Source organism: Bombus bifarius, unplaced genomic scaffold (assembly GCF_011952205.1).
Source record: "Bombus bifarius isolate JDL3187 unplaced genomic scaffold, Bbif_JDL3187 scf7180000007978, whole genome shotgun sequence".
Taxonomy (NCBI): Eukaryota; Metazoa; Arthropoda; class Insecta; order Hymenoptera; family Apidae; genus Bombus; species Bombus bifarius.
In genome coordinates this window covers 3,999,370-4,015,755 of record NW_022884363.1, presented here as the reverse complement: position 1 = coordinate 4,015,755, position 16,386 = coordinate 3,999,370, and the positions used below count along the sequence as shown (strand labels likewise).

The 16,386-nt window shown below is 46.2% G+C and overlaps 1 protein-coding gene across 1 annotated transcript in view; it reads left to right on the top strand.

Moving 5' to 3' along the window:
* Positions 1-16,128, top strand: part of LOC117204435 (iroquois-class homeodomain protein IRX-6) — a 35,280-nt gene extending 19,152 nt beyond the window's left edge. The window contains exons 3-5 of the mRNA XM_033441834.1: positions 2,323-2,435; positions 13,231-13,535; positions 13,683-16,128. Coding sequence (XP_033297725.1) covers positions 2,323-2,435; positions 13,231-13,535; positions 13,683-14,605 — 1,341 coding nt within the window. The 3' untranslated portion in view covers positions 14,606-16,128. The remainder of the gene's footprint in view (positions 1-2,322; positions 2,436-13,230; positions 13,536-13,682) is intronic.
* Positions 16,129-16,386: the final 258 nt, after the last annotated feature.

Here is a 16,386-nt window from a genome sequence, read left to right as displayed (position 1 = left end):
TTATTTTTTTTTTTTTGTTTTAACGAAGGATCTATTAAAACAAAGGAAATCAAGATGATTTTTACCAGTACTATTTGTGACAATGGATATCAATGGGTGAATAACAGAGCTGAGAATTGTACAAAATCGGCAATCGGGTAAAATTATTCTCTGTACTCCATCCATTCACTGGTGCGTACTTTCCCGATTTCACCCTGCATTGTTTAATTATGCTATCACGGCTCGAGCGACTGTTCTCGCGCAATAAACGTCGCGCTCGATGTTCAACTTTTCATCCCTTTCAACCACCAACCTTAAAAGTTCGTTTCATTGCATCCACGGCAGTTCGAAGATCTTCTTGTCTTCATTACTATCAATGTAATCAGTCCCAATCGCCGACATTTTCCTGATCTTTTACTATATATTTCCTCTCATCCTTTGTTTCTTTTCTTTTTCTTACCAGAATATAAATTTCTACCAGCGTCTAACCTTCGTTAAAATATTGTTCGTACGAATCTACCGCTTATCTTACATCACCGCTAGTTTCATCGGAGAGATAACGAACTCGTGGATTGACCAACTCGCGACGATACTATACGCGTTGGATTGTAAACGTATATCGAATCTCGTGCAAGTTTTTCTTCGCCAATGGTAGGAGAGAGAGAGAAAGAAAGATGCTTTCATTTGGCATGCACGTTCGCGAAGCGTTCAACGATAATCGAGATGTTATCGCAGCGAAAGATCCCGGACAGTGTGATGTTAATATAGGCGAGCATGGGAGGAGAGAAGAAGCATAGCGACTTTGGATCGGCAATCGCGTGTATTCGTCCGACCGAGAGAGGTTATCGGACCACACACAAAGCGCATACACGGAGAAAATAGCTGCGAAGCGTAAATTTATGAATCCGTCCTGTCGTAACAGTGGAACACTGTCGTGTTCGAGCCGTCGCCGTGGCCGGCCTGTTATCGTCGCTCTTTATGATCGAGCTTAAGGGGTAAGCGCATAAGAGTGTGGCCTCTCGTCGTAACCGAGCAGCAGATTGCACACACAGGTTGCGCGGAACCACGTACTCGAGGTACCTTCGTGGCTAATGTTCTCGAGACTCTTCTACTTGCACCTATCGAGCACCGTTTTTAATGAGATCGTTCGTTTCGATCGTGATTTCCTAGTTGCTTCGTGACTGATTTCAAACTTACACAACAGATGGTCGATTTTTATACGTATTTATATTTTCGTCAATACAACCGTAGAAAAGGAAATTGGAAGGTTTCGAACAAGCAAATATTACAACAATCGTGAAACATTTGTAAGATTTACGATAGAAGATATCGGTAAAACGTTAGTAAGATGGGCTAAAATGAAAATAAAAGAAAAATATTGTCACGAGCGAAAATTAGCGTTATCAATGTACGACAAAACGTTTGTGTTTTAGAATATTCATGTGCGTCGGAAATCTAGATCTCCTTTGCTTTTAAGTTCAGTTTAAGCACATGAAATTCCATGGGTCGAGCAGCAACGTTTTCAAAGAGTCTCAAATAAACGCGACATTGGGCGCGTGAATTTCCTAGGTCAAGGAACTCGAACCGCCCGTTATTTTCGAGTGCTAATTACGCCAATCCAACGATGGCTACGCAGTTCGAACACGATGTATAATTAATGTCGTTAATGCAAGACTAATGCATATGAAAAAGTCGGGGAGAAGAACAACGAATCGTTTGGAATCAGAAGGGGGAACGAAGGGCGAGAAGAATTCTATGGTTCTATTATTCTACCGGTTGATGGAGGTTTAAATGCGGCTGGTATACGAAGTCAAACCATCGGGGTTATGGGTTACAGAAACAAACAATAACGGCACACATCGATTCTAATTACTGTTATCGCTGCTTTGCCAGCTATTTTTCTCATTATCGTCGATGAATTGAAGATCGATCGTGAAGGCGCCGATTAACCGCCACGTCCTTAAAAAAAAGTGGATACTTCCGCTGGTTAAACTGGTTAGATGCTTTTTTTTTGTACCAGGATCCAGTAGTATAAGCATAATTGAGAATTAAAAGGAACGTTTTAACGTTGACAGAATTCCATTTTGGGACACGTTCTGTGATACACGTGATTTTTTAGTCGACTTCCACGAGTGGAAGATACACGATATCGGCCAGCGGCATTTCTACATCGAAAGATAGTACCACTATGTTCCGTTCGTTTTGCAATTGGGCATGCGTTCCAGATTGGAACGAATCACGACTCGAATCACGCATCGAAGAATTGGTCTTTTTTAGTTGCGTTAATTACTCATGCGAGGCGTTGCCACACGTTATTAACAAGTATAATTGCTTTACTTGCAGGCTGCTAGCCTCGATCTGAAGGAAAATCTTGGAGCAGGAGCCGCGGCAGCGTGGCCTTATCCATCAGTGTACCATCCTTACGATGCCGCTTTCGCCACCTACCCGTACAACGGGTGAGTTTTCGAAATATTTCTCCTACATCGATTTTTCGGATTTCCCTGCGAAGGGTAATAAAGACGAGAATAAAAGAAATCTACGCTTTCTCCTCGAGAAGGTAATATTCTTCCCAAATTCTAAATGGCGCATATCGCTTTGGACAATTAGGGGATAACGTTTATGGACAATTCGGAAAGAAATACCGCGTATTTAAAGCAACGAACTCTCCACGGAGAACGTACGAGTGGAGGCTTTCCAAAGTACCACCATATATTTCACGCGGTGATAAAGACAGTCGCGTACTAAATCTCCCTCGATTCGCTGGAAACTCGGCATAACCGTCGACGAACATTTTCGAAGCCGGAACGGGTAACTGTATAATTATTTTCAGTTGCACGCTCTTGGAAAAAGTGGCGCGAAACGATAACACGGTGTCGGTACAGAAATACGACTCGGCCGAGCAGATAGCAGTACGTTCGTACGATATGACCACTAAGAATAATATACCTTTCTCCAAATGCTTCAACGCAAATCGAACGTGCGTGCTCTCGTGTTAATTAACCGCCGAAGAAACCGAGCGACGTCACCCGCGCGGAAAGTTTTCCTGCCACTTGAAAATTATCTCAATTGTCTTTCGAGCGAGCAAGTCGAATCTCCAATACGCTCCTGTTCTCTCACACGAAATCTCGACAATATAGGAGAAGAAAGAGAGAAGAAGTCTTGCTTTACTCCGACGTGCGTTCACGCGAGTCAGCTTTGGTCGGGATGTCGACGCGTTCTCGCGCGCGCGTTCCCGATAACGCGCCAGAGAACCACATAAACATTCCAATAAATTAGCGCTCCGTTGACCCGGGACTGTCGCCTTGGGCGTTTTTATTCTCGCGCTTGGCGCTGGAATCGGTCAACGCGTGTCACGATGCGATCGGTGAAAGGTCTTGCCCGCCTGATAAATCGGAATCGTATTATCTGCGCAGGGCAAGATTATAAATATTCGGAGTGCTTGCCTTTGGAGACGCATGGCACAGAGAGGTGGACCAAGCGAACTCTGTCGATGATTAATCGGTCTATCTACGTTTCCGGCCTTCTTCTCGACGTCACCGGGATTTTTCAATTTTTCCTTCCCCTTTCTCCGTCCTTTTCTCGTTTCTGTCTTCAGCTGATATCGCGCTATCGTTATCGTCGCGTCCCCGCCATGGAATTTATGTACATAGAGATGCCAAACTGTGACACTCGAACCGATTTGTAAGCTCGCTTTTACGACTTGCTAATGAGATCGATGATTGTAAACAATGAGAATATGGGGAAGCGATATTGTAGCCAGTAATGGGCGAGTAGTTTATTAGTTCTTTACAAGATCGTTGCGAAGAATTATTCCGTATAAAGTAACACATAATTTACCGAAGAGTTATGTACGAACACAAAGAAATACTGAAACAGTGGTTCTCAGAAGAGGATATAGAAACGAGGATATAAACTGACGATATCTCTGCGTGCGAATTTTATAGTATATACGTATTACATTTGACGTATTATGTCGCGATAATGTTGCAAATGATAAAACATCCGGCGCGTATCAGTTATTTCGATCTGATCCGGAGAAACGCGACCCGCGGTCACGTATCCGACGACCCGGTGACGAGTCAACGACGTCGTTCTACGCGCCGGTCTCACCTCGTGGAATCTATACTGCCGCGTGACGCACTTCCGGCGGAGACTGCTTCGTATGCAAGGAAGCGATCGGGTACTACAGCTTGCTTAGCATCCATTCGGTCTAGTCGGTTCGCGCACCGGGTCTTCCTTTACGGAGACCTACCGCGCCGGTCCACACCGGAACCGCAACTCCTCGCCGCGATAACAATTACCGGAAGATCCGGGGATGCACCTGCCGGCTTCGAGATCCGTTGTCAGTGATCAACGTCGAACAATCTAGTCTTTTTTACCTTTGATCGTACACGGACTGACGAAAGTATTCGAACATTTGCAGATACCTTTTACGAATGTATTATGTGTGTTGCAAGAAACATTTCGAAATTTCATTAGCTATTAGTAAATGACATTTAACAGTCACGATTATACGGACGAAGTGAAGAAACAAGCCTGAAAATATACGATACAGAAATTACGTAATACGTATGTATTTAGTACGTGCATATATTTTGCGAAGATCGCAGATGTATTTAATTGCAAATTTTTGTACAATAATATAATCACGACAGTTGTGTCTGGTTCTCATTACGGTGCCAATTCATTTATTCGGGGTATGTTAATTGATTTTATCGATCGAAAAAAGAAGGGAGAATCGATCGATTCGATCGGAGATACGATGAGCTAATTATATTGACACAACTTGTTGGAAATACAAGTGTTTAAATTTCCCGCGGAATTGATTGATACGTCGTGTTGCACGATTTGTCTCAATTTCTCGCGACCGTAATTCCATTTGTCAAGATAAGCGGTTATGAACTGATACACAGACCACTGTTTCTTCGTTCGGTTCTTCAGCGGACACTTGCTCGAGGAATACGTTGATTAATGCAAACGATGTATCGATAGGTGAAGATATCGAGCAGCGATTTGATTACCTCGACACACGGTACTCGCTTGCCCGAGCAATCGAATTCAAATTTAACACGATATTATTGAAATCAATTTTCTTTCGGTGGACGGAACGCTTGCACCGTCGTTGAAACATGGAATAATTCAACGCATTAACGACGCTATATCGTTAACAAACAAGGCTAATTTCTACCTACACTTCGCAATTAATTTCTACTCGAGTTAAACATGTTAATTGCTACGTTTTTCTACTTGGACGCATTGTCGTAGACACCAGAAGTTCGTATCTCGTTGCCAACGGATTATCCATCGGCCAAAAATATCGGTATACATATATTCGATAGTCGTTATTTTCCTTGCATTTTTCCTACACACACGTACGCCAGTCTATTCGTCGCTGTGGACTCGATACGTTATCGAAGTCTTTTTTCTCGAAACGTTGTAATAAAAGCCACGGCACGAGATTTATTTTTGCATGTTATGCTTCGATACAAAGTTTTCAACGTCGTTAGAGCGTACCAGTCAACGTTCAACGAGGATCGACCTGACCACACGACATTTATCAATGCTTTTTCCCACGCACGCACGTTTCTATGTCGCGAAGAAACTCAAGCTCGATGACGCTAATAACAGCTGAGTAACAATTGTCGCATCGATAATGCTCGTTCGATGTTCGACCGCTACTTACGTAACGCAGAACTTTTATCAGTACACCGTGTACCGGTATTAAGTCTGCTTCTTTTTGCGCTGGTTAATAAGATAGCGACGTGTTCACAGGTTCTTTTTGTGTAAACGATTATTTACTCAACTATGCTATGTATCGGAGGCGAAACTTGAGGATTGAACATCAATCCCGTATATGACCCTTCAATTGAGACGATCGTAAAAAGCAAAGATCAGTTTGGTTTCTGAGAGATCTAGATTTTACTCTACTTCGACTTTTATCGGTCTCTACGAAGTTTCTCATCGGCGAATCCTTTTTCGGCTATTCTAGTAACTCGTCGCAATTTTGCAACGTTTTCTAACGTACTCGATAAGAGGAGAAAGAAAAGAAGGATAAGGATATAGCAGCGAAGAGAAAGGATCGAGAAGCAGTCACGTAAAAATCGACGAGGTGGCGAGGATCGCAGAGCACATTATGCCAGGGCGCGCGCTTCGTCGACCGTTTAACATAAGCATACAAAAAGCCAATAATAAAGAGTTGGCATGCACGGCCGCGAGGTCTTGGGATCGTGTGGGTTAACGGTCTCGTCTTTCCGGCGGATTGGCCCTGCTTCCGGGGACATATAGGGTAAACAATAAGAAACAAGCGGCCAGTGGGTAGCGCAGTCACTGGTTGTACGAACACAGGCCGCGCTTACATAGGCTGCTCCTATGTCCGGCTTCGGCTTCCTCCCGTTTCGCGTCGCGTCCCTCGATCGACGACACGTATTATTAAGTGTGTCCGTACAACGACCGATGTGTCGGCACGCGCTTCGGGCCTCGAGCGCGTTTAAGGACGTCGCGACGATCCGCGAATCTTAATCGCCGCTCGCCCGGTCGTCGTCGCCTTTTCCTCGGCGAACAGGTGCGCGAACCCATTTCTTTCACGGATAGTTGGGGGAATCTATGTTTGGTGCGAGCATCTAGTTCAAGATTTTGTATAGGAAACAAATGAAAGAAGCTGAGAGTGCGAAAAGTCGCGAAGTTTATTTTCTGTTTTCTAAAAGTTCTTCTTAGTGGAAGCTTCATGGCATTGGAAGTTAGAGATTTATTAGGAATTTTCTATGGTTGTTTCCTTTCCTTTAATTTGATTTACATAATTTTTCTAATCCACCGTTTTCATGGATTTCGTAGATAAGTATACAAATATGATAATTACTCGTAAGTTAGGAATACATATCAAGATGAAAGTATTTCTCGGAATTAGAGAAACTTTACGTAGGAACTAAATATTTAATGTATCAATCTACATATCTATTGTAACTTAAAAGGAAATGAGACACATATATATTCATTCGTTATCTAGAAACATTATACCATTGATACATATCAAATCTAACCCTAAATCCTCATATATCAATTTCGGTCAGTAGAGGAGTGTGATTGTTTGACGAATTATTACCGAGGGATCGTATATTTGTTCATGACAGAAATTGGCTCTTAGGCGAATTCATTTCCTTCGATATCCAGCACTGTTTCCCACGAATTTGATAAGATTAAAGGGAGTTTTTATACCGAAAGGTCCCTTCGTTGCACGATTGTGAAACGTTTTCCGTCGTTTCATACCTTTACGGACCGAGAGTTTTGTATCGAGAGGATATTGTCCGTGCATTATTTACTAAACCTAGAACGATACGAACGTCGATCCTATCTAAGACCATTTAGCGTTGCCAACAAGCGGTGTACGTTTCGACGATAAGATCGCTTATTTGATTTACGTCGCGAGTATATTGCCAACCCTTTCTGAAAGCCCCGCCAAATATTTGCCGTCTTCGCTCTCGCAATAGAATTACATCGAATCATGCCGCGCATCTGATTCATCCTAACGGTTAGTCGTCTAACAAGGTTGTTCATCGATCGTTCTCCTATCTACGTAGAACGCGCAACAGTGCCTACTCGCGTGTCTACATATTGAAATTTGTATAATCTTGTTTTCTAAAATGTCTACCTAGCTTAGCTGCAAATCCAAATTGATACTAGTCTATCATTTATTCTACGTATATCGGGAACTTACGGTCGATTGTGATCGAATTTCCATGACTCGAATCTCTTCTATTATTGCAACACCTGTAACATTGCACATATTTTTCAAATCCCCAATTTCTCATCTCAAACCTGCTACTTCAGAGCCAAGACCCTCCCGATCGATCTTCCAGCACCAATCGTACAAAAGGACAAATTCATTCTCGTCTATAGCGTTCCCGGAGGACTCGTTCGGTCGTCAAACCGTCCTCGGATCCGACAGGAACCGGGAATATCCCAAAGTTAATGAGTGCGGGCCCCACGCGCGGCGTTTCAGGACGTGTCACGTCCCCCGATGATGTACGGCCGTTTAATGACCCGGTTTTAGTCCTAGAGGGTGGTTTTTGCCTCGCAAGGGTTGCGCCGGTGAAAAGTCACCGACACGCGTTTTTCGTTAGCGGGGACATGCCACCGCGTCCCTCCTTCTCTTCTTGAAACTTCGACGTGCAGATGACAGCGCGTCGTCGTCTCGCAGCCGCGCCTCCGCGCTTTTCTCATTAGCCTTAATGGACGCAGATTAGGCCTGTCGAGCGGTCGACTTGGATTTAATGACCGGGCCGCACCCCTTCTACCGATATTCTCCTCGCGAGAACGAGCATCCAGGTGAACGTTGCTTTACGAATGACGCGTGTCGAAAGGTCATCCGTGCATGCTTCATGCTATGAGGAAAGAGTCGTTTTAAAGATTTATAGGTCGATCGATTAATCAATTCTTTGAGTACCTGCCAACACGGCTCCCCGTACAATTCTAAAACGCTTGGAAATTGTGCAAACGTATAGGTTGTTTCGAGTATCAAAGCTATATATATGTATATGTATGTAAGGAACACAGTTGAGTGAGTTGTAAAATGTTAAGCGTGGAAATTTTTCGAGGTTCGTAGACGCGTGGAATGAATTAATGTTTTACAGAAGAGCGTGTCCTTTTACCTAAAGGGTAGCTGGTTACATTTCAGACACAAATTACATACTCGACTCAGCGTGTTCTTTATCGAGCGTTAAAGACTCGTGCAGCGGTGTAACGGTAGAACGAGACATACGAGCGTGTAGCCGCTGGAACTCGCAGCTCCGAGTCGTTTGGCTTTTGTAAATTTTCGCGAGTTAGCCATAACAGAGCGCCGCGCTGCCGAGTAATCTCGGTCGACGATAATTCAGCGGCGAGTGACTTTAATCGTGGCTCCTACGGGGCGGTGTGTGCTTCGTGATGGATTTAAACGATCGTATGACAAAGTAGCGAACCGTGTATCATTTTATATAAACTCGGTTGCACGTACAATGGAGACGGAGAAAGGGAGTGAGAGTGAGATTGTATAATCTTCGTCGTGAGAGTTAGTCGTGTCCGCGTGTGGGTGCACTTACCTCTTCTGCCAGGTTTCTCAACGCACGTTCACACGTGCGTGCACACGCGCGCACCGCCGGGTTTACGATCGATCTGTCACGTTGCGAGCAACTGGTAATAAAGTTGGATGTGGAACAACCGACTGTCACCACGTTCGCAAAACTTCAACGCGACGTGTTGCAAGTCTGCGAAGCGCTTCTGAGAACTTAACGCGACGACATCGGTACACGGTAGGTGCGTTCGTTGTATAAACCGCCAGGAGAGAATCATCGTCGTCGTCTTCTACCTTTTATCCGTCTTTGGTTCGATCGTGCATCGATCGAAGCAGTCTCATCGTCGGTTCATGATGGAAATTTAAAGCAATTCCATTCCTATTCTTTTAAAAATTCCCCAACTCTGACGAGAACCCTCCGCGAACCGGTTATGTCCATATTTTTACATTCCCACGTTTAATCTTTTTCTTTTTTTTTTTTTTTGTTCTTCCGAGCTTCGAAGAAATATGACAAAATTTTTTTGACAATGTTAGGCGATCAGGTTTTAGGTGGAATATTTGAAAGGTTTTGCTTGATACGTAGAGGACTCACAGCTTACCTGTGGACAATCGATTACTGTAAAAAATATTTACTATAAAAGATACCAAAAAAGGAAGAAGTGAAAGCGTCCAAAGCTGTCCACTCGAACACACACCGTACATATATCTAATTGTCGCGATATTCTAGCCGACCATGAATCGGAGGTAGAGACGGATGAAAAGGGGCCGCAGAAGGTTGGCGTGGCTTCGCGGTTGATTAAACCGAAGCTCGACCATGAGGCAGGTACCTCCTTCTAGGTGAGTGAACGCGTGCGAAGGGACGCGGTATGCGTGCATACACGTATCTACCAAGGGAAGATGGCGCCGTCACCGAAATGGCTGCATTTTCGCGTTGATAAAGACCGCGGAGCCCGCGGAACCATACCTGTGAAAGGTGTGTGTCGAGGGTATAGATTCTAAGAGTGGGAAAAGGGGGATAGTGGTGGTAGCGTGAGAACGACAGAGAGGGAAAAAAGAAGTCGGATATCACCCCTAGTTACGAGCGGTAACGAGGGGCGGAGTCGGTCGAGCCCGCACACCTGCCTCGTTTCGAGCTGGCCATGGTCACTCACCCCCGTTCTTATCCCTCTTAAAAGCTACGCCATGACAAACGCGTTTACGTTAACCGCCGTGCGGCCGAGGGTCGCGAAAAATGGCTGTTTCAGCGGGCTTTAATGGTTGATTCGCTCGAACCGTTTCTTTAAGGGGTGGTGTTGTATCTTCGTGTCCGGAGAATTGGAAGGGTGAAGACCAATTCCGTTATCGTAGAGTTATTGCTATTTCAGATTCAATTACTTTCCTTTTCAATCACTCAGTCTTTATCTCGATATACCTATCTATAATTAACAGACAGAAAGGATATTCAAACGTGTCAGTTATTTAATAGAAGAAAGTGACAGTACTAAAAAGCATAAATGGAGTATTTATAGGCAGCTGAGCGGTAGGGAAAGAACCGGATAAAGTTATTGGGACCTCTGGAGGCAGATTGCCTGTAGCTTGACGCGTTAACCCCCGGGCGGGTGCGAGGAACGTGAACAAAGGCGCGACGTTGAAACGGGAAGCAAAGGACGGGCCGATTAGCAATCGCCATGGAAACAAGCAGTTGATGCGATCAACCCCTGGCGCGCGAGAAGAGGAAAGAGGCCGATCTGGCTCGCACGTACGATCATAGCTGTGCCTATATACGCGTATATAATACGATTTGTATATAGATATACACGACACGTCTCTATATGCGGGAACGGGAGAACGGCTTGGCGCGCATGCAGCGGCCGTATTTAAAGCGGTCGACGAAATGCCCTTTGGTGTATGCGTTCGCGATGGTTGTATGGCGATACCGGAGGCCGAGCGAGAGACAGATTGGAAGAGAAGCGTTACAGAGAAGCGAGGCGTCGCGTCGCGTCGCGTCGCGTCGTGTGGAAAGAGATGGAAAAAGTTGGAGCGCTCTGGCGCACAAGAGGAAAAGGAAACAGAGAAACGAAATGTGGAAGAGAGAGACGAATGGACGCGGAAGAGGCGGAGAGATAGAAGCTCGACAACCGCGGGGGGTTGGCAGTAGCTGGCAGGGAGACGGAATCGGTAGAAAGCAGCAGCAGTTCCCGCTCTCGGGGGCGGCTGGCTGTTATCATGAGAAACAAGCTTCCACTCTGATTTTTTAATCCGATCCGCACCCCCTGCCACCGGCTGAATTTTAAAATAACTGCAGAACGCCATTTGCTCCTCGCAAACAGACCGGAGTTAAGCCATCCTCGCCTCTCTTTCTCTCGCCACTTTTCTATCTTCCTGCTCCTCTCTGTATCACCGGTACGCCGCGCCGTGCCATGGCCCACCTCTCTCGCCTCCTTCTCTCCTCCTCCGTCTCTTCCTGCTTCTCCCGTTTGCCGTCTCCACTCTTTCGCTCTCTTTGCGCGCGTGTACGAGCCTTCGACCCTCGACGCTTTTGCCGGATGGATAGGATAGAACAGAACGTAGGATATGATAGCCTAGAGAACAAAGAGGATAGAGCGTATCCTGGGAGAAACGCGCGTGTACGAGTGCGCGCGCTCGCGAACCACCACGTTACATCTACACTCTCGCGGAGGCGGCTGTGATGTCAAATTGAAATGTTTAGCGCCTCGTTTCAGCTGCTGCGAATCCCGCGTACAGACTTCGGTACAGCGGTGGAAGAGAGAGACAGATGGGGCCGCGAAGTGAAAACACAATCGGCACGGAAAGATAGGGGCGAAAGGAAGACAGAAGAGACGGCAGATAGCGCGTGTAGCCCTGCCCCGGGGAGGGGCAGATAAGTGACAGTTTTATTAATTTCCCATCTCATCCCGTCGCGACCATCTCCCCAACCCGCTCGATCCGTCGACACGTCAGTCGCGCGTCCACACACGCCTGCCTCTCTTCTTCCCCCGTATTTTCTTCCCAGCTCGCTGGAACGAAAGAGGGTGAAAATAAAGCTCAATAATGGCGGTTGCCCGTCACGGGGCATCGCCGTCGACGAAGGTGCGCTTCCGTGTCGAGTCTATTGGGATTTCGGCTAACGGTATCTCGTCGTTTCGTATTTTTGCGCCGAGGGTGGATTTTGCGTGGGTAGAAATTTCCTAAATTTTATCCAATTCTATGTCCTTAGAAAAGAAAAAAGATACGTTAAAACTCTTAAGAAAATATATTCATCCGTTTACGTCAGAGGAGAGAAAATAAAGAAACACAGGGCGGAAGACCGCAACGTCGGAAAAGATGTCGAGATGTCGCAAGGGGTGGAACAAGGAAAAAGGCCAAGAGCCGAGCAAAGAAGGAAAAAGAAGAAGGGAGTAAGCATCTCCCAGCCGTGCTCGCCGCTGGAAAATTTAATTTCGATCCCGTCGATTCAGCAGTTATACCGAAGTTTAATCTTTGATAAGGGTTAGTCTTTTAGTAATGGGATCCCAGGGGGTCGGTCGCTCCGGACGGTCTGGGCGAGGCGCGCCGAAGGGTGAGACGAAACGAATCGTGTTCTCTTTCTCTCTTGCTACGCTCCTTTCCACTCCACTCCACTACGACCGCGATGGAAGGAAGGAGCTTAAACCGTTAGATAGAGATCTGCTCTCGGGATGAAAGTAGTAGCTACCCGCTTATATCGTTCCTCTAACCGAGCAGGACTCGGACTTTTATACCGAGCTCTGGGGGGAGGCGTAACGAGCCTCACGATTGGATAAGTTTCCCGACACGAGCTTCCACCGGAGGCTTTGCCTTCTTCTTCTTCTTCTTCTTCTTCTTCTTCTACGTTTCTCCTCCTCCTCCGGTTTCTCTCTTCCTCGCAATGTGTCTCTGTTATCCAACTCACTCGTATAACGTATCGCGACCTATGTACGTTCTCGACCGCCTTACATCCGGGTTACGTGCATCGTACGACGATGAAAGCGACCGATGTCGAAGAATTTAATAAAAAGATGAACGAGTGGCTCCTGTTAAAGACTTCGTTCGACTCGTTGCCTCTTTTAGTATTGGCCGGTGGAACGTGTTTAATCCCGTATACGTTTCTCGATTTTACAGGAGGACATCACTGATCTTTCGGAAAGGAAAGCTGAAAGTTTAACGCGAAACGGGGACAAGACGGTGGGCTTTGATACTGAACAGCCGCCTACTTTGATCTGTTTCAGTTATGGGATGGATCTAAATGGCGCCAGACGAAAAAACGCGACGCGGGAAACGACGAGTACGTTAAAGGCTTGGTTGAACGATCATAAGAAGAATCCGTATCCAACAAAGGGCGAGAAAATCATGCTGGCCATTATCACGAAGATGACTCTGACTCAGGTGTCTACGTGGTTCGCGAATGCGCGGAGACGTTTGAAGAAAGAGAACAAGATGACATGGGAGCCGAGGAATAGGGTCGAGGACGAGGACAACAACAACGACGACGACGATAGCGGAAGAAAAAGCGTGGACGAGAAAGACCGGCTAGGTAAGAACCACGGCAAACATCCGCCTACCTTTCTCCACCTTTTCATCGATTCTATACATTCCTTTCTTACTCCCAACAAAACGCGTCGTCTCCCGACAATCCTTTTCCCTTTCATTGCCCAAAGACAAATCCTATTCTCTGCCACAGACTCAAAGGATTCGGGTACCGGATCAAGCGAGGACGGAGAACGACCGGCCCATCGGATGGACTCTCTTGGCACTAGCGGTGGGTCCACCGGTGTCCAAGGTAGAACCGAGAGCGAATGGAGCGAGTCGCGAGCAGATAGCGGTCCAGATAGCCCGGAGTGCCTATACGATCAGAGAGAGCCTAGGCATCCATTACAGCTTCAGCATCCCGCGTATCTTGCGTCGTCTCATGGTCGACTGCTGCGCCATCCTTCCCCGGAAAGCACACCGCCTAGTAGTCATCTTCCACCGACCACGACCGCGTCGTCTACGGGCAGTGGAGTCACTACGAAACCGAGGATCTGGTCTTTGGCCGACATGGCGAGCAAGGACGGTGAACAACAGAGTCCTACACCGACCGCAATGACTGGTCTCTCGTCTCCTTATAGCGGAAGCGGCGGAGGTGGTGGTGGAGTCGCAGGTGGAGGTGGCGGTGGCGGAAAGCTGGTGAGCCCTCTGGCGAGTCGTTTGCCACCTCATCATCCTCTTCATCCAGCTATGCACTCGGGAACGCAGTTCGTTCGGCACCCGGATTTCTACCGAAACCTCTACGGTGCTTCTCACCTTGGATCCGGAGATATGGCCTTGTTGGAAACTTATTCGAGAACCTTGGGCGGTCTGAGTGGGGTGATGCCTCCTTCCACGGCTCCCAGTATACTGACGACCTCCGCGTCGGCTGTGTCAGCGAGTGGTAATGTTAAATCTTTCTCGATCAACGGGGCTAGCGGTGTCCCCGGTGGAGGCGGCGTGCTTCTGACCACCGCGACTTCAGGCTTGTCTCCCTCGTCGTCGTCAACGACGTCCTCCGGTGGGTCCGATCTGTCGCCCCATCCGAGCGGAAGCCTGCCGTCTACGCAGGAGCTCAAGTCACCGGGGCGAGTGTGATTGCCATGCGCGGGGACGATGGACTAATTACTATTAATCGAAGTTTCGAGGGACGGTTCGCCGCGCAGCCGTTCGCGCGTTGTGTGGTGTGTATGACAATAATAATCAGAGACTACATTCTTGTAATTAGTGTACAGTAACTGAACGAAGAACGTCGGAACGAGATACATGATATGTACTGCCCCTCAAGTCCCTGATCTCTCTCCACCGTTCCTAGTCTCTGTCTCTCTCACATTATCTTCTTCTCCTTTTGGATTCCTTTCGCTTCCCTCGGTCCTTTGGTATATCCTGCCCCTCTCTCCTTGATTCCTATTTTCTCTCGTCCTTCGTCGCGAATTTTTCTTCTGTCCGCAGCAAGAACGGGACAGCAGAGAAAGAAAGGTTGGAAATCGATCGATGAAAGATGAAAAAAAAGATGGAAAGATGGAATGGTGTAGGCTCGTTTAACTCTTCCGTAGAGCAGCAGCGCAGCTAATCGCGGTTTAAAAGGAAAATAAGACAAAAAAATACGAAGAAAAAAGATACACTATCCTAGGCGTGTCTACTATGCAGTAATATTATACATAAAGAATACTATATATATAAATACACGATAATAATTAATAATTATTTATGCGTTTGTAAATAGTAGAGAGGGCCCAGTAGAGAGCGTCCGGCCAGTGTATGTATTGTATGTAGAGTAGGTACGATATTATTATTATAATATTGGAGATCATAATTCATACTAACGACGAAGACGATTATTATTATTATTATGATTATTATTATTATTATGGATTATTATTATTGTTATCGCGATGTTTATTATAACATTATCGATTCACGTCAACTCGGTCGATCATGACGGGGTATAGATCGTTGATTAACTGTGACAGATTACGGAGGAGCACAACCCGTGCGAGGAAAACCACGTTGAAAGCGTGCGTCTTGCGCTTGAGTTTCTCCGTACGTAAGTATTATTTATTTATTGCTCGAGAGCGCTTTAGCGCGACGACGAATCCTGGAGAAACCGTCGCAGATCGTGATAATAATAATCGACGACGCATCGTTCGCTACGCGTTTTTCTTTCTTTCTTTCTTTCTTCTTTCCCCTTTATTTTTTCTTCTATTCGTTTCCTATCTCCGACTTTTTTTGTTTCGGTCGATTTCGCAAGCGACGCTCTATCGTCGAACACGCCCGACTCCGCCCGTAATCTGACAGAACCTGGAACTTGTGTCGCGCTCCGATCTGTTCGCGACACAGGGTGGTGTGTGTGTCCAGCTTTTCCAGAAAGATAAAGGGAAAAATACGAATGTACTCGGAGATACTACGTCGGAGGTTCGTGGTGTTCTCGTTAAACGAGACGCGACAGCCGCAGGGCGCAGCGACTGTCAACATATCATGTCATGTCGAGAGTGAACGATCGCCATCACCTTTTAGTCATTCGTGTCCAAAATTTCACGCGAGCTCGTTGATGCCACATTGGCAGATGGCTTGCAGACTGTGTCCTTTCGCAATAAACGAATCATTATAAAAAAAAAAAACAACGCGTCTCAAAGCCTTCGTCATTCTTCCTCCCTATCTACCCATCCATCCCTTGTACCTTCGATCGATCATTCGATCCCCTATTGCTGTCTTGATCTGTGAGAAGAAACTACGAAGGATACTTCCAGGTATATCAGCGAAAGGTGAGCAGTTTTGCAGATACCGTTACATAATTTCTTGCCGATAATTCACTTTAAACTTACCAAAGCTGCATACAAAGGAAACGAAGAATTTATTCAACGTGTTCTCGCGTATAC